General features: G+C 27.6%; 1 protein-coding gene and 1 long non-coding RNA gene across 2 annotated transcripts; one reads left to right on the top strand and one right to left on the bottom strand.

Annotated features, from left to right (window-relative positions):
- Positions 1–391: 391 nt before the first annotated feature.
- On the bottom strand, positions 392–1,840 carry LOC142646202 (uncharacterized). The gene is made up of 2 exons (XR_012847172.1): positions 669–1,840; positions 392–608 (listed from the first exon to the last, which is right to left on the bottom strand). It is a non-coding gene; the product is annotated as an uncharacterized LOC142646202 (long non-coding RNA).
- Positions 1,841–3,051: 1,211 nt separating this feature from the next.
- LOC113789224 (uncharacterized) lies at positions 3,052–13,888 on the top strand. The gene is made up of 5 exons (XM_027338733.2): positions 3,052–4,026; positions 8,877–9,041; positions 9,568–10,091; positions 12,918–13,035; positions 13,161–13,888. Exons 1-5 carry the CDS (start codon positions 3,078–3,080, stop codon positions 13,796–13,798), a joined length of 2,394 nt encoding a protein of 797 aa, XP_027194534.2. The 5' UTR covers positions 3,052–3,077; the 3' UTR covers positions 13,799–13,888.
- Positions 13,889–19,627: the final 5,739 nt, after the last annotated feature.

The raw sequence follows: 19,627 nt of genomic DNA, 5'->3' as shown, positions 1-19,627 counted from the left end.
TGCATATGATGATGATGATGATGGACACAGATTGACGATTTTCATCCATCTTCTTGTTGTTGTTGTTGTTGTTAGTATCTTTCATTTTTTTCTTCTGCTTTTCAACTTCTTTTTAGATTTCTTTTTTTTTACAACACATATGTTTCCTACTCTTCATACATTTATTGGGTGCAACTAATTTCTCTGTGTGTGTGTATTTGATTCATAAATTGAAAGTTTTTTTCCGTTGTTTGATAATGGAAATTCAATGAGAATGATAACCGAAAATACATTGACAAAAATATAATGATTCTGTTTTGGATGTTTTTTTCTTTCATTTTTTTTTATTTCATCAATCATCAAAATAATCACTGTTTTTAGAAAATAAAAATCATTGAGATTCTTTTAAAAAAAATTGAGATTTTCCTTGAATGATCGATAAATGTATCCAATTTTTGTTGATTTTTTTCCATTCATTCATTCATTCATTTTTTCTGGCTTTGTTATTTACTTTTCAATTGACAAAAGAAAAGAAAAATTCCAATAAAAATTAATTGCTTGTAAAGTCATTAAATTATTCTATTGGTTATGGTCATGGTATATCGATCAACTAAAGCTACAACAACCAGCTGAATAAAAAAAAAGAATCATTCAAAATTCTATTGACCAAATACACAGTGAAAACGAACAAACAAAAAAAAAGTTATCGGGTCCATTTGGTCGATCGATTCTTTTTAGTTGTCATCATCATCATCATCATAGTATCTGCAAGTGACTGATGGAGTTTGAAATAATATGAGCAAGCAACACACACACACATTTGATTCTTGTCATTGTGTATTTAGTGTGCCCAAATCAATGTGTATTTGAGAGATGTTATTTGGTTGTTGTTGTTGAAACCAATTGGACCAATACACGTACCATAGATTATTATTATTATTTTTTTAGTTTGTTCGGACAATCTTTATCATCATCATCATCATCATCTCTATCATGTTCAAATCGTTTTCAGCTCAATGACTTGCTTCATATCTTTTATATCTATTTTTATATATAGCTTGATCAGTGTGTCAAACACAGCTGACGCCAATTTTCTTCTATTTTTTTTCAATATTATTCTATGACGTTCTTCGTTTTTTCGCCATCATCATCATCATCATCATATATATTTTCATTTCGTTTGAGTTTTTTTTTTGTTGCTATACTTTTTTTTCTTCACTTTTTGGATTTCAATTCAGGTCTTTCATTCATGTGTTCAGTTTAATATTATTATGATGTGAATAACAGTATGTCTCTCTTTCTCAAATGTGTTTGCTTGAATAGATTGATATATACCGTATAATGTGGTTGGCTATCGGAAGTTTTTTTTTTTCATTTGGATGTCGTTTACAGAACAAGAATAATAATAAAAACATTTTCATCGTATTCCGTTAATACACACTCTTAAACACACACACAAGGCGTCAAGATTGAATTTTTGTTCATTGTTGTTGTTGTTGTTGGTCACATAACAATCTTTATTGATCATGATGATGATAATAATGATAATCATTATTGTTGATCATTGATGTCCAATTCATTTTTATTGTTATTATTATTATTATTACATAATAATAACAATATTATTATGATTATTGATGATGATGATGAAAACCCAACATTGAATTGATCAATTCAAATAAAATTGATCATAATGGTCAAATATATTGAATATAAAAGAAGAAGAATTAGAATTCATCATTCATTCATTCATTCATATAACAACGAACGAACAAAAAAAAATAATGTTATCAGCAGCTGGAAGCATTTCTTTTCTTTATCAGAAAAAAAAATTTCTTACATTATTATCAATGTGAATTATTTTTTTTGGGTTTGATTTTCTGCTCCAGAAACACTCATACACACGAATAAATAAACAGTTTGTTTTCCATTAGTAAATGAGCAATCCTACAAAAAAAAATTATTAGCATATAAATTAATTGTAATTTAATTAAGTGATTAATTCATTAGTTGAACTGATTAATATGACATTATCAAAGTTTGCCTATTTTTTTCCAGTTATTAATAAAATATTATTCCATATATGTTTTTGTGGCTTACAAATGAAAATGAAAAAATTCTTTTCATTCATGTTCATATGATTATGATCATAATCATCAAATGAACACTAACTATATAATATTTTTCACTATTATTTAGATTCATGAATGAATGACATGAATAAGTTACATTTCACACGTGCACATCTCTTTTTTTTTATATTCCATTTTATATATTACCAAATTTTCTATTAGTGGATAACATATTTTTTGTGTATCTATTTTTTTTTGCACATCAAATTTTAATAGGCGCATATATCACATACAGAAGAGAGATGAAAAAAAAACACATGCATCGAATATATATGTTTATATATGTGAAAAAAAGGCATTCATGTCACACACGCCCTAATGATTTTCGTCGTAACATGTTTTTCATTTATATATACAACAACAATGAAATATGATGAGATTTTTTTTTTTTTGTATGATATATACATGTTTTGTATATATACACTGATACAACAACAACTCTTGAAATTATTTTTCCCAAATATCACAATAATATAATCACACAGTTGCTCCTGATTGGCTACCAAATGAATGTTGTAGGCCGATCTTGACTTTGTTTGGCGGCGGAGACTCTTTTCTATTCACAATTTTTCTTTTTTTCTTTTTTTCTCTTACTCCATTCATTCATTCATTCATTCATTTACTCGATTTAAATCATTGTAGTTTTTGGATACAAATTGGCGCTACAGATAATAATCGTTGATGTTTGATTTTTGGTGTTAAATGTTTGATAATAATAATAATGTGTATGTATGTGCGTGTGTTTTGCTTCTTTTTTTCAAAAATTGTTTCGTTTTTTATAAATTCACATTTCACGTTTGATGAATAAATGAACATCATTTTAATTGTCATCGAAATTAGTTGTAAAAACAGCTATTGATCTTGTTGATTGCTTATTTTTTAGTTATGTAATTCATTATTTTGACCACCCAAACTTTTAATCAATTTTTTAAAAACAACATTCAAATTGTCAAGAAAAAAAACGATATGGCTATGTTTCCACAATTTTTTACACATCCATCTTTGTATCAGAATTTTTTTCGTGCAACTTCATCAGCAAATAATAATAATAATAATAATTCTTCATCACCAACAACATCATCATCATCTTCATCAGCATCTTCAGCAGCGGCTGCAACAGCAGCCAGTCTAAGTTTATCATCACAACTTGCATTGTTAAGCAATTCTGGTGCATTTGGATCAAATGCATTCAATACAACAGCATCAGCTGCTGCGGCTGCACATCTATTGTCAAATGCTGCGGCTGCTGCTGCCGCATCACATAATTCACAATTCTTTGTTGAAAATTTAATTCGTGATAGAGCGGCAGCAGCGGCTGCTGCTGCAGCTGCTGCCGTTGCAGCAGTATCAAATAATTGTTCATCACCGCCAAATCCAAATGTTCACAATCAACATCATCCACCACCTAATCATCATCATCATCTTCATTCACATCATCATAGAAATTTATTTGGTTTACGGTCAAATGATTTAAATCATCATCATCATCGGTTATTGTTAGCAAATAATAATAAACATCAATCATCACAATCAAGTAATGAATATTCTCCTACAACGGGTAAATCTTTTATAAATGATGAAATCAATGATGATTGTGATGATTTAGAATGTTGTGGTGGTGGTGGTGATTATCATTCAGATCATTCTAATCGTTCATCACCATTGATTGGTATCAGCCCTGCATCAAATAATAACAACAACAATAATAATAATAATTCTTCAAAACAATTAAAATTCGGCGTTAATGCTATACTTGCTTCAGATGGTAAATCATCATCGACAATCCCATCATCATCATCGTCAACAACAACAACAACAGCAACAACAACAACAACAATTTCATCACCATCAACAACATCAGCATTATCATTGGAAATAAAACATCATAATAAAGATATTAGTACAAATAATAAAGGTAAGAAAAAAAAACCGATCTACAATAAATATTACATAATTATGTTGATAGAGGCGATAGAAAAAGAGTGAGTGAGTGAGAAAGACATTTAGTAAAATAAATTAATTCATTTTACTTGCATTAAATCATTTACTAAATTATCAAAAAATAAAAGAAAATTATCGTTTCATTAATCAATAGATAATAATAGTTGGATAAAGACATTAACATTAGCTGCCTACATGATTGAATGAACATGATGATTATGATTATGATAAAAATTTCGATGAAATAATTTGTTTATTATTCATTACAAATGATTATTAGTGTTATTATCTCTAAAGGAAAGAAAGAAAGAAAAATACTCGATACTCGACCAATCATCAATCGGTTAGTATAATAATTATATCATTGTAAAAGTATAATAAATAATCTGCAAGTGAATGCAATAGATAAAATATGTTTTGATCTGTTTTGTTTTTTTCGTTGTTGTTGTTGTTGTTCAATGTGATTTATAAAAACAAAATAAAAGAAACCGAATTAGATGTTGAAAATATCTATGTAGGAAACAACAAAAAAAACTATAATGAATGATTCATCGTTCGTTTAATATAATGTTATATAACAAAACACACTAATAATTACATTTAAATGTGGTCGATAGTGATAAAGAAGAAAAAAAAAGAGAAAGAAAAATTTAATGGTAATGATTATTACATGATGATGATGATCATCATCACTATGGATCATTAGACAATGTTCATGTTGATTTTATGTTTAATGTGTGTTTGTGTGTGTGTGATTGAGTGTTATGCTGATTTTTTTTTTCTTTTGGTGTCGATTTCTTTTGATTACCCGATCATTAAAACAAAAGCTAATAATTATTTTTTATTATGATTATTATAAGTAATAATAGTTAGAATATTATGTGATTAATTTTGTTGTTTTTTGTTGTTGAAAAATCATGTTAAAAATGATAATAATTGGTTCAATCTATCTGTTGAATAACAATAAAATACAGAGATAAAAAAAATGAACAATCAATCAATGAATAATGAAAAAGTTATTGATCTTTTTGAATTAATAAAGTCATTATATTCATTTTGTTTTCTTTGAATTTTTAAAAACAATTTATTTGATTAATTGATTTATTTGAATTCATTACAATGCAGTAATATACAAAATACGCCTCAAATAGATAAATATTTTTTCAATAATGATTATCTTAAGGCACCTATGTAATGTACAATAAAATTTTATTTTGTTTATTTATTTATTTATTCAAAAGCAGCCCGAAATCTTCATTCATTTATGAGCAATAATTCTTATTTTGCTGTTGTGTTGAATTTTCTAATATAAATGAGTTTTCACCATTATCATTATCATCATTACCATCATCATCATCATTATAACTGATTATAAACAATCAAAAGTCATTGGCTTTATATGAATAAAATTTTTTTTTTTTTGAAAAAATTTCAAAATTTTAAAAATCCAGTCTGTTTTTTTTTGTGATTAATGGCGGGCAACTTGAATTAGTTTTTCATGTATGATCAAGCGAAAATGGACCTGCTTCTAACAAACAGAAAAACAGTCAAAATTGCCAATAATAAACCCGAAAACAATTGGTAACATCTAATCCAATAGACTATGGAGAAAAAACTTACACACACAACATTCATAAACACACACACACACACACAGGAATATCATAACCTATAATTAAATGCTAATAAGATGGTGACTTTTTTTGCTTTCTTTCACTAATACAAAACAAAACAACAACAAAAATTTCAAATGATACTGGAAAAAACAACAACTACTACTACTACTTTCATAATCATATAAAATGCAACAGGCAGGCAGGTAAAAATTAAGTCATTATCCTTAAAAAAACATGCCATACAATTACAACAACAACAACAAAGTTGTTCCGCGACTTGTGTGTTGATTGAGGAAAAAAGCGTGCCATTATAACCAATATTAACTACCCAGCCATTTTTGGGGGGTAGATGTTATTATCATTATTAGATTGGTGAAGATTTTCGTTTATGTTTTTCCCATTCTCCCATTTTGGTTTTGGCTTAAAAAAACTTTAAATAAAATAAATGAACAAAAATTATTGTGCACGCAAGAATTTTCAATTTCTTCTATGTTGTTCCGTTCTCTCTTCAAATGTTTGAATTGTTGAACGAAACAAGAACCAACAACAACAACAAATTAATGCAAAGGTACCAGGTGAAACTGAAGAATAATGATGATGAGAAAAAAAACGATGAAATTTTTAGTTTCTCAAACTGACTAATTATCCTGTGCAAAATGGTTGAAAAAAAGAAAACAAAAACAAAATACAACGATGATGATGACTATTTAGGATGGCCATGAAAGTGATAGAATGCAAATTTTTTTGTTTTGTTTTGTTTTCTAGGAAGGAAACACCTCTCTCTCTGTTGATTATATATTCATTTAATATTGTTAATAATAGCAAAGTAATCTTTCAAATATTTACAAATATTTAATTGGCGACTATTATTTGAATGCATTGGATCTATTATATAAACACGAAGAGTGTCGTGCACAAGAAAGTGTCGTTAGCAGAGAAATGTGTTAGCAAATTTTTAATACACAAATGTGATAGAAAGGGTCAGCAGAAATAGTCAGTGTGCGCAGCAGCGTGCGCAACATGAATGGCCTCGGGATAGAAACAATTGTTAACGCTTAGGCCCCGGTCTCATTGTAATGGGACCGCGGCCTTAAGCAGGTTAGGTTAGGTTTGTGCAATTAGGTTTTCCGGGAGGAACTAACTAAAGCGCCAATATTTGTGGCTATTTTTGGCGATTTTCTCCACTATTTTTCTTGGACCGATTTTTCGGTGAAACCCGAAACAAATGGATAGAAAACAAATAAATAATTGGATCGAATCCCAAAAGAACAAAACTTCAGCCAAAGATTTGGGCGATGGGCGGCGTAGCCGCTCATCTGCCAGAATCTACGGGCTGAAGCAAGTGTGCGTGCTGCTGGCCAAAGGCCAGCAACACACACTTGTTTTAAATAACAATAAAAAAAAATTACATAATAAAGAAAGAAAGAATGATAATAATCATATATCTGATTTTGCAAACTAATCTAATCCATTCACTTTGTTTGATGTTTATTTTGTTTAGATAAATAAATAAATCAAAACGAAAAGAAAAAATCCTTGATTAATTAACAAATAACCTAGAGAGAAAGAAAACATTATTAAATGATTAATCGATCGTATTATGACAGACCAAAAATATCTTACCTTTAGGCAATGTTCATGATAATAAAAAAAATTTAATAAATAAACACACCGATCGATTGTCAACAAGGAACTAACAAACAAACAAAAAAAACATTGTTAATGATTAAAAAAAATTTTGATTTTCTTGATTAGAATATTTATATGCAAACAAAAACAAAAAATGATCGACATGACAATAGAGCTCAAAAAACTCTTAGAGAATCTTTCTTTTACATGAATGCCCAATGATAAACAAAAAAAAAATCCTTAATGAATGAATGAACGTGATCACATCATCCATCATAATATACAGCCAGAGAAAATGTATTGTTTTCTTTTTCCATAGCAAAATTTAATGGATGATAATCATTTTCCAATATCAACTACTATTATTTTTATATTAATTATGTTATCAATTTGTTGCTGTTGTTGTTGTCGTCGTTTTTTTATGACTTTATAAATTGTCTGGCTATTTGTAGCCATCGATTGGATTTTATTTTTCTCCCAATCATAATCATCATCATCGTGATCGTGATGCACGTTTTCATTCTGTTTTTTTTAATATTTGTCGATTCATCGATATCATAATATCTATCCAGTGGCGTTTTGTTGTTTTTGTTCAATCATTTTATTCTCTTCAAAAAGATGTACGAGCTATGACATAAAGCGAAAGACGATAAAACAAAACAAAACAAAAAAAAAGCTTTGTTTTTTTCAATGATCAACCAAAAAAAAATAATCATCGATGAAAGATCTCAATTAGAAGACAAGATGAACCATATGATGAGATTAATTAATGAGATTTTTTTTGTTCGTTGTTCGTTGTTTTAGATATTTTTTTATTTTCTTTCCACACATTCATTCATTCATTCATCTTGCATGATTTTCATGATTATGATCATCATCAATTCAATTGAAAAAAAATAAACCTGCTGCTGCTGTTATATGATCATGTTCTAATTGACTATTAATTATGATCATATCGAATATCCTTAGAAAATAACAAAAAAAAATGCATGTCCAATTCCGAAAGCCAATGATGATGATGATGATGATTTTGTTAAAAGTTTTATCAACAAATATGATCAACAACAATGTTGTTGATGATGGTGATGACAGACTTCCTCTCTCTCTCTCTATTAATAAATTGTATTTTAATAATAATCATTAAAAAAAATTTACTATGAACATTAGATATTGTTTCAATGTTATATTCGATATATAATACATTTATTAGCCGATATAATCTATTCTTTCTATTGTTTTTTTTTTTAATTTTCCTATAATGTCATGAACTGATTGTTGTTGTTGTTGTTGTTAAATATAAACGGAATTTAACTTGTTGAACATTATATATAATATTACTGTATGAAAACATTCAAAGTTTAATTAGCTTCCATTTTTTTTTCTATTGTTATTATTATTTTGATGATTCAATCATTCCAAACATACACGTTTGAAAATGATTGAAACACAATAAGAAATTATTATTTTTTAAATCGTGATTCGTCAAAACACTCCAGAGAGAGAAAAAAAAATGATTGTGGTTCTTAAATATATGATATTATTGAATAATAATTCAAATTTTTTTCTCATTCTCATTTAGATCGAAATGGATCAAAATCCAATGTTCAATCATACTATGCAAATGGCCTAAATAAATCATCATCATCACCAACAACAGTTTTATTAGCAAACAATTTAGCCACTTCACACCGTCCTTTAATTGATTTTCATAATTTTTTTTCATCACGATCATCATATTTAGTTGGTAAGTTTTAGAAGATATTCTCATAAATCCATAAAGAATTTTCAACTAACTAAATAAATAAATGCAACTAGTATTTTGTCATTCAAATTTGCTACATTTTGGTATATAAATATAATTCTAAATGTAAACAAATTATTAAATGGAAATCTCTTCAAATATTTCCTTTTTTTTGGCCTAAAATATTAGCAAACACTTAATACGAAAATGAATGAATGAATCTAATTTACATTTTTATTGCTTATTATTATTATTATTATAATGATTATCCTTTTTTTTGCAATTGACAATTAGGAAATTTTTTTTTTGTAACGGTTACATTGTATTGAATAATATTGGGAAAATAAAAAAAAAAATGTTGAATGGTTTAAATTTAATTGAAAACAATCATTCAATGTTTGTTTGTCCTTCACGTGTCAAGGATCAATCACATACACACACACACAACTGTTATTCAGTAGAAAAAAATTATTTAATCTAAAGAATAATATTTTTTCATTCTCTCCATTCATGCTGTCGTTGACAATAGGTTCAAATACTAATGCTAATGCTGGTGTTGGTGGTGGTGGATCATCATCATCAAACACGTCGTCGTCAAATGTGACAAGTACTGCACAACAACAGCCGCCTCCATCATCCGTATTGAATACGGTTGCTGTAAATTCATCAAGCAATGCCAATCATCATCATCATCATCATCATAATCACCATCAACAACAACAACATCAACATCATCATCATCAAACATCGGCACAAAATATTCTTGCAACAGCCGTACCATCATCATCCTCATCAACATCATCAATTACAACAGCAGCAGCAGCATCAGTAAGCAATCCATCATCTGTAGGTTTACGGCCATTGGCAAGCTTATCATTTGCTGCCGGTTTTCCATGGGCAACCCGAGGTAAACCACGAAGAGGAATGATGCGTCGTGCTGTATTTTCCGATGCTCAACGACAAGGTCTAGAGAAACGTTTTCAAATGCAAAAATATATCAGTAAACCGGATAGGAAAAAATTGGCCGAAAAACTTGGTTTAAAAGATTCACAAGTAAGTATTTTGAGAATTTTGAAAATTTATCAAAAAAAAAACGAAGTAAAAAAAAGAAAAACTAGTTCCAAATGAAAATGAATTCAAAACAGTTGAACATATAATTTTTTTTTGTTGAAAAGATTCAATACCAAAACTAGATGATTCCATCGATGATGTGATGCTTTCCTTTCTCGTATGTGTTTTTTTTGTTTTCAATGAGCACTTGTGGCCTTGATATCATTTGGATAACATCTGGTGCCATCATCTGGAACACACACGCACACAGACATTTTTATATTGTATATTTGTGATGGTGCCCCGTAGTACACAATACCTATCATCACTATTCATCTAAAAGAATCTAAAACTGCTGCCCAAACTTAATCCAGTTTTTTTGGGTTTTTTGATTTATCCCTCTTTATTTTTATATGGAATATATAAAAGAATGAAGTATTTATATCCATTTCTATTGAAAATCCGTTAACAATTTGCCCAGGCAATCAAAAATTATTACGTATTTTCTTTGAACCACACATTTTTGGTCTATATTAGATGTGTGTGGTAACATAATTTTCTAATGTCGAAACAAACAAAGATATCATACATTGATGATTATAACGAATGTTTTTTTGCTGTTGTTGTTGTTGTTGTTGTTCACATCTCGGTTATTATTATCGATTGAGAATATAATAGCAATAAATTATGATAAGATTATTCGACAAGTTTTTACCGAAAACTAAACACCGAAAAAAACATCATCACAAGTAATCGAATTCAGTTTTTTCAATGGTAAAGAAGCAAGAAAAAATCATTGAATCTGTGTCTGATGATGATGATGATTCGTGCACAATTTATTCAATTCATTTCTTGCCAAAAAAAAACTATTAGATCTAATGCTTTTTTATTATATCGTTGTTGCCGATTTGTGATTTAAATATATTAATATATTCGATACAAAGATGAACGAACCTAGGACAACAACAACAAAAAAATAAAATATATCCTAACTAAACAGAAATAGAAAATAAATAATCTAACTTTGATGATTTAAATCGATTTGATATTCGGTAGAAAAAAAAGGCAACACATGTAATAATGGCGATAGTATGTGACACACACACACACAACAATAATCGAAAAAAGATACAACAAGATGACAACAACAAGCAAAAGAAAGAAAGAATCTAAATATGAATTCTGAATTGAAATTGATCTATGCATTGCATTGGTATACATTCAATATGATAATGATGATGATGATCATCATCATCATATGGAAATGTAAAATAGAATTGGCATAATTTTTATTTTATATATTCAAATTTAAAGGCGTGATGTATGTATTTGGATGTAATATGATTGATTGATCGAAATTGATTACAATTACAGATTATTATTGAATATTTATTTATTTCAATAATTCATTTTTTTTGCATTCTCAATCGATGATCATTACATAATCTGTGATAAAAATGATGATAATGAGTTTGTAATTGATACAAATTACAAATGATGATGATGATGAATGATCTATATTTATATTTTTGATTATGTATGAATTATGCATCAAATCATCATCAGATTGATGATTTGCAATCAAAATGTTGTTGGACAATAATTTAGATAAATGATAATGATGGTTTTTTTCTGTAATTTTAAATGAAAATGACGGTTGAAATGAAAATCGATGTTCTAATTGAAGTCAATCATCATTTGACATTTAAATCATCATCATCATCACCGTCATCACTATTGGTCGAGCTAAATTTAATCTTTTTTTAATCGCTCAATTACATAACAAACATAGTTTTTTTTTGTTTTTTTGATTGTACAAATGTGCGTGATGTACATTACAATTCTTTAGATAACGAATATATATGAAAAAAAACTGTTAAGAACTAAACGAACAAGAACAACAACAAAAAAATTGAAAGGCAAAGACAGGAAAAAATAAGATTGATGGATGACAATAATAATAACAACTGCGATGAAGATGATAATGATATCATCGCACATCAAATCACACACACAAACACATTATAGATTCAAGTAAAATAAAATATGTGATACACAAAGAATAGAATGTATAATAATTTCAACATTAAAATCATTTTCTATTTCTATTTATCGATGAAACATATATTCTCTATATGTATGATGTTTTTTTTTCTTGGGTAAAAATAAATCGATTAGTTGATTGGTTGTATTTGGTGGGGAAAAAGTGGGTAACATCAAACCATATATATCGGGTATAAACAGAAAAATTATCGAGCAATCGAGGATAGATGCTGGGCAATTGAAAAGAAATCAAAGTTTAACATTTCATTTTTGATGTTTGATGTTTGTGTATGTCATCGAAGCTATTACAATCATTGATAAATTATTGGTCCAAAAAAAAAGCATATTAAATATTTACTTGTGAAGCAAAAACCAGAAAAAAAATTGTTTCCAAAGTGATGAAAGGAAAATTGCAATGATTCTTTCGAGAAAATACTAACTGGTTTTAATATATGTTTGGTTTTGTATGGATATAAATGGATGATGATGGTCAATCAATTTTTTTTTGTTTTGATGATTGAATTGGAACCATGTCCTACCATATGCTACATATTGGTAATTTAATCCGAATATTGTTATTGTGTGTGTGTGTAAATAGCTTTTCTTATTGACTTTTATCTATCTTAAATTGCTTAAATTGATTTTTTTTTCTCTTTTTAAAACTCTTATCCTAAAATGTTTGATCGTTCGAAAATTTGCGTTTCCAAATAAATCAATTCATTTTCGATATTTTCATTGGTATTATTAATGTTATTGTTTTTTTTTGTTTATTCCATCAAATTTTAGGTCAAAATATGGTTCCAAAATCGTCGTATGAAATGGAGAAATTCTAAAGAACGAGAACTTTTATCCAATGGTGGTACTAGAGAACAAACATTGCCAACAAAAAATAATCCAAATCCAGGTCAGTTTTTGATTAGATTTTTTTTTTTTGTAAACAATTTTTTTCAAAAAACTTAATTTTTGAATGAATCGATTGTAATCGTATTTATTTTTGTTTTTAAAAAATCAATATTTTTTTTTTTGCAGATCTCAGTGATCCAATATGTACAAAATCCGGATCATCCGTTTATGGTCGTGTCGGTTTGTATACGAATACAACAACGAATTCAACATTACATACAAAAAGTAGTAAATCAACAATAATATCATCATCATCATCAACAACTAACCATAATGGTACAACAAATAATAATAAGAATTCTTCATCGCTCAAATCATCTGCATTCAAATCATCATCATCATCATCATTGTCAACGATAACAACGACAAATACAAATTCATTCTGTGATAATATCATTAATAATAATAATAAAAAAAGTCATAATTTGTATTATAATATAGAAAATTATACAAATAAATCTAAATTATTGGCTATCAATAATAATTTAAATGAACATAGAAAATCGATTATGAACATCGTTGATGATCAACATACAAATTCCGGTACAGAAGATTCTGAACATGATGATAATGAAAATGATGATGAAAAATTAAGCAATTTTGATGATAATGATAATATTGAATTAGATATGGATGATGATGATGAAATGGATTATCAAAGTGATGGTGATCATGATCATCAAAATAATGATACCAACAATGAAAATGATGACAACGATGATGACGATGATGAAGATACCGAAATCAAAGTTGAAGATGATTGATCAATAGAGCTTTCAAGCATAACTACTAATAACCGGATGTATTATTTAACCGTACCGGGACATCAACTCAACACACACACACACACACACTTACACAAAAACAATTATATAATTTGATCATCTAGTGATCTCTTCATCATCATCATATTTTTTGTTTCTTCTTTTATCATTCTTTTTTTCTCAAAAAAAAACAAAAAACAAAATTGTCATTCATTTATAAATATAATCTTATCATTGCAACCAAACAAACAAACAAATTAAAATATTCAAATTTTTTTTTCTTCCCCCGTAAAATAGAAATAATAATAATGAAAAACCGAATCATTTATAATTGAAAAAATAACCCAAAAAAATTATAATAATAATAAATTTGAATCATTATTATCCGGGTGTGTGTGCGTTTGTGTTTCAATCTTTTTTTTTTCGTTTCTTTTTTCTCATTACAATTTTGTTTGTTTGTTTGTTTGTGTGTGTATAAAAACAGAATTTAAATACATGTGAATCATTATCATCATCATCATCATCAGTTGAAAAACAATTGAAAACAACAACAACCGAACAAAAAAATCCATCAACAATCACATAATGATGATGATGATGATGATGAAGAGGAAAGAGAGAAAAAAAATCAAGCCAAATTAATTCCATTATCGACACATGATCTGAATAAATTAATAAAATTTTTTTTTCTTGCAAAAAAGAAAAAAACAATGCCTTTGAAATAACACATTAACAATGTTCGACACTATTCTGACTCTATTAATTTCAATGGCTGATGATGATGATGATGATGAAAAATGGTCTGTAGTTAATTGTTAATGGAATTTATAACACAATACTGAAGAGTTTTGTGAAGGAACGTTCTTGTATGCTTGTGTGTTTGTGTGTGTGTGAACTCGACCATCATTGAGTTAGATAGTATAGAATCGGCTTGGACTGAATGAAGGGAAAAAAAATTTATTCGGATATTCAATGTAAGGGAACGAAGGAGAGATATGGAATGGTAACAGCTGTATCTTCTTTCTCTCTCTCTCTCTCTCTCTCTCTCTCTCTCTCTCTCTCTTTTGTTGACTACAACCGTCGTCTTCGATTACATCAGAAAGAAGCGAAAAAAAAACATCGCAACTCAATCGTTTTTCTTCGTATACGGTGAATGCTTACGATGATGATGATGATGATGATTTTTTTTCATAATGATGATGTGTTTGTGTTTAAACAAACAAACACCATAAAAAAACTTCAAAACAGTTATTGCTAATTTAATTTTGGTTTTTTTCCAGAAAAAAATAAAATTTCAATCTTTTTTTTACGTTGATTTTATATTAAATGTGTGTGTTCTATAGGAAAAAAAGTTAAAGTTGTGAATGATGATGATTATGATGATGATGTGCGATAATAATAAACAAACATTATGAGCATAAAGTCTATAGGAGAGGAAAAAATTTTGGTTGGTTGAGAAAGAATAAAAGGTTGTATAATGTGCACTATATTCATCACTGTTAAATCTGTTAAATTTTTTCCGCATCAAATTTGAAAAAAATTTGTTTAAAAATCTGTTTAAAAAGTTTTACAAAAAAAAAAAAGAAATCTTTATAAATATCTACCATAATAAATGCAATTGACATTGACAAAATACGGTTATAAGTTTACAGTTTTGTTTTTTCACTGGTTACGTTATTCGGTGAATGAATGAATGATCATGATGATCATCTACATATGATTATAATGCATATTATTTATCCAGAAATAAAAAAAAAAAGTGTGCGACAACAACAAAAAAGTAATTAAATTTATTAAATATGTACACAATCCAACCAAACAGAAAAGAAAAAAAAATCTAAAAAACCACAAGGTTTTGGCAGCCGTTACATTTTTTTTTCATCATCATCATTTTCCATTCATTCATTCATTCAAATTTCATTTCATTTTTTTATTATTATTCATTTTTTTCAAGCATTCACACTTTTATTATTATTATTATTAATAGTTGGCTGTTTTCAATTTATTATTATTATGATTTTTCATGAAAAAAAATATCGGGTTATATTCTCTCTTTTGATCAAATTGGTAACAAATTGAAATTGAATCGAAAATCATATGTGTGTGCGGTGAAACACACTTTTTTAGCACACACTGCATACAACACACAACCGAACCGAAACCAAAGGATTTTCTTCAATGAATTCAATAAGTGGTGCAAGGGGAAGCAAGAATGAAAAAACAATTTGAATGAAAAAAATAAAAAACACTTTTTTTCTTTCGTTTGTATCGAAAAAAACAACAAGAGATTGGAATCATTGACAACAAACATAATTTTCAATTGAAACAACAGCAACAACAACGTCAGGATAGAAAGAAAAAAAAAATATCTATTAATATCCGGATTCTGTCATTCACTTTTGGTATTTTGTGATGATATTAATGGTTTCTTAAAGAGCGTTACATTATTTTTTTTTTTCGTTTGGTATTGGTTTGGCCACACGTTTTATTTTTTTTCTCGTTTCTTTCAACATTATTCAACATTTTTTTCCCGTTAATTTTTTTTCGGATCACCCCCTTACAACATATTATATTGATATCGGAAAAAAGGGTTTGAAAAAAAAATCATGTGTATGAACGATTCCTTTCACCATTCCACTATTCGTCCAAAAACAAAAACGACACGCGTACGATTTGTCGACTATTAGCGGTTTCTCTCTCTCTCTTGAAAAATTTCACGCAGAATCCAATTAAATTCAAATCAACTTTCAAAGTTTTGCAAATCATTTCAATTCCGTAAAATTCCATACACACATACTAAATTGATATATTCAAATGAAGAAAAAAAACCCCAATTGCTAATGGAAACAAGAATATCAATTTTTTGGCTGAAAAAAGTTCATTGATTCATTCATTGATTATCATCATATAAATATGGCGGAATATTCTTTATCCAAGAAAAAACTTTCATAGTTCATCATATCATCAAACTGTTTTTTCCTTCAAAAAAAATTAATTTATGATGATTAAGTTTGATGCGTGTGTGTAAATGAGTAAATTAGAATATTTTTCTCATTATATAAATGAAAATGATTGATTTCATTCATGCATTCATTGCCGATATTACATATAAAAATTAAAAAAATGATGATGAATAGAAAATCATAATAATTAATAATACAATATATTTATGAAAACATCCATAAACAATTCTTGAGAATTAAACAAGAAAACTATCAACATTATCAAATAAGGAAAAATTGAATCAATCAATAGAGATTATAGATTATTTTTCTTATGTTTGTTTCAATTTTCAAGTTACCAAAAAAAAATACCAAACATGTGTTTCCGATTATTTGATGATGGTAATAGTGATGATGATGATTGAAGAAAAAATTCGAAAGCAGCATTTGTTCACGACATCGAATCAAAGCTATTATCACCACCACCACCGCCATCAACGATTTGATCATCATAGTTTGTTTTTGTTATTGTCCATTGTCCATAACTGTATGTTATTGTTATTGTTAATAGTTGATTTTAATGATCAAAAATTGATGATCGTTTCGTTTCGTTTTTTTTTCTTGTTGGTACTTTTAAAGAATAAAAAAAAATTTCATTCATATAAATGTGTAGAATACATTTAATATTTTCCCAAAAAAAAAAAACAATAATGATTGTTCACCATATGTCAATGTGTGTATGTGTGTGCCATTAATCGATAATTGCTGTATGTGTGTGTTTTTTTTCTCTAATAAAAAAGAATGACGACAAACATTATTGTAATCATCATTAATATTGTCAATGGGAATATAATTTCCATTTTTTTTCTCCCGAAAAAAAAATTTGATTGAATGATATGATCATCATCATCGTATAATGTAATAATTCACAATAGAGGAAAACGAATGAAATAAAAAAATTCAATCAAATCAAAACTCATTCACAGATTATATCTTTATTATTATTATTATTATCATCATAATAGAACCTTAAAGGTAAGAATGGGTTGAATAGAAAGAAAATTCAATTCATTTTATTCATCGTATACGATGAAATTATGGGTAACCAAATTATATTATCAAATTTCAAGAAAATTACTATTAAATCCAATCACTTGACAACACACAACACAGCCAATGGGCACCGTTTTATGTTTTCAATGTAAAAGCTGTACACACGACCAACAAAAAAAAAAATCAAGATAAAAAGTAAAAAAAGAAAAAAACTTTTATACCTGTCATAAGCACATGACGCACCAATGTTCAATTCCACGGGTATGTTTGTTTGTGTATGCGAAAATCGCAATTGAAACCCCGATAATAATAAAAAACTCGATCCAGAAATGTTTGAGAATTTTTTTCTCTTAATTTTTTTTTTTGAGATTCAATTGTGAATGCTAGTGAAATAATAAAAAAAACAAGCACCAATATGTTTGCATGTGTTTGGTTGTGTCGTGTACCATATTTTTAGATTGTAGACGACTATCAATCTATTCATCTCGTATCGTAATATTCGTTTGTATAATAATCGATAAAGCCAGCAGCCATATAACCAGCAACTTAATATTATTATTGGCTATTTTTTTTTAATACATCGATACATTCTGAGTATCTTGAGAGTGAGTGAAAGAAAAAAAAATACAGAATCAATTTGATCGAATCGATTTTCAATCGATAGTAATCATTTTTTTTTTTAATAATAATGTCACACATTATTGATATTATACAACAGGTCTTTTTTTCTCTTGGACTATTCTGATTTGATTTGTTTGAATCTGATTTTGAGAATAGATTTTTTTCCCATTTTTTGTTTCATTTTTATGATTTAAAATTTCAAATTTTAAACAACATTTATACAAACACACACACACACATCTCACTAAAGAAAAAAGAAAAAAATTTATGATTTGACAGGCAGAATTTTTTTTTTTTTTTTGAAAATATGAAAATGACAAACACGACACATGTGTTCTAGACATGATCATTTGGATATTTAGCAAAAATATCAAACGATTGACAATTTTTGTTTTCCTATTGTTTTGTTTCAAAAATTTTCGATTCTATTTGCTCTTATATACATTCTGATTGTGATTAATAATAAATGTTTCAAAATGACCAAAACACAAAGAAACAAATGAAACAAAACAAAAAAAAACTCGTTATACGATCCATTGATTTCATGTATCAAAATCAACTTTAGATATTAATTATTATTATTGTCAATTTCATAAATATAAATCGGAGTTTTATTATTTTCTCTACACTTGATTTGTGTATTTATTTGTTTGTTTGGCTATAGTTTTTAGTTCATCTTTGATGATTGTCTTCAGGTTCCAAGAATTTTCATCAATTTGATACAAGCTTGGTGGATGGGTGGATAGACGAAAGGAAAAAAAAGTAAATTAGTTTTGGCACCGAATAATAATGGTACACACACAATACATACATACGAATGCACTTGAATACGAATATGATGTTTATATATGGAAAAGATATAGAAAAAGTCCAAAATCAAATCTGTCAATTGCAGATTCGGCCGAAAAAAAACAATTTTCTCTCGCTCTCTCTTATTCGTTCTCATACTCTTATTCTGTTTATGAAACAAACAAAAAAAAAATATGGAAACACTTTTTATTTTCGTGGATCGTTTGTTTCGATTTGATTCTTTTCATCCGAAAGAGTCATTGATGATGATGATGATGATTATCATTATTATTATTATTATTATTATGATATAATCTGAAAGCCAGACGGCACTCATGACCATTGGGTTATTATGACAAAAAAATATAATGTTATTATTCCGGTTTTATTATTATTATTATTATTATGCGCTAAATGTTTATAA

Source organism: Dermatophagoides pteronyssinus, unplaced genomic scaffold (assembly GCF_027571235.1).
Source record: "Dermatophagoides pteronyssinus isolate colony J.1.1.1.1 unplaced genomic scaffold, Derpt_VIB-CSIC_2022.12 sq0001, whole genome shotgun sequence".
Lineage (NCBI taxonomy): Eukaryota > Metazoa > Arthropoda > Arachnida > Sarcoptiformes > Pyroglyphidae > Dermatophagoides > Dermatophagoides pteronyssinus.
This window is presented reverse-complemented; position numbering and strand designations above follow the sequence as displayed.

Coding starts and splice junctions, on each gene's coding strand:
- LOC113789224 (XM_027338733.2), top strand. CDS start 3,078: ATGGCTATGTTTCCACAATTTTTTACACATCCATCTTTGTATCAGAAT. Junction 9,042..9,567: donor ACGATCATCATATTTAGTTG/GTAAGTTTTAGA, acceptor CGTTGACAATAG/GTTCAAATACTAATGCTAAT. Junction 10,092..12,917: donor TTGGTTTAAAAGATTCACAA/GTAAGTATTTTG, acceptor ATCAAATTTTAG/GTCAAAATATGGTTCCAAAA.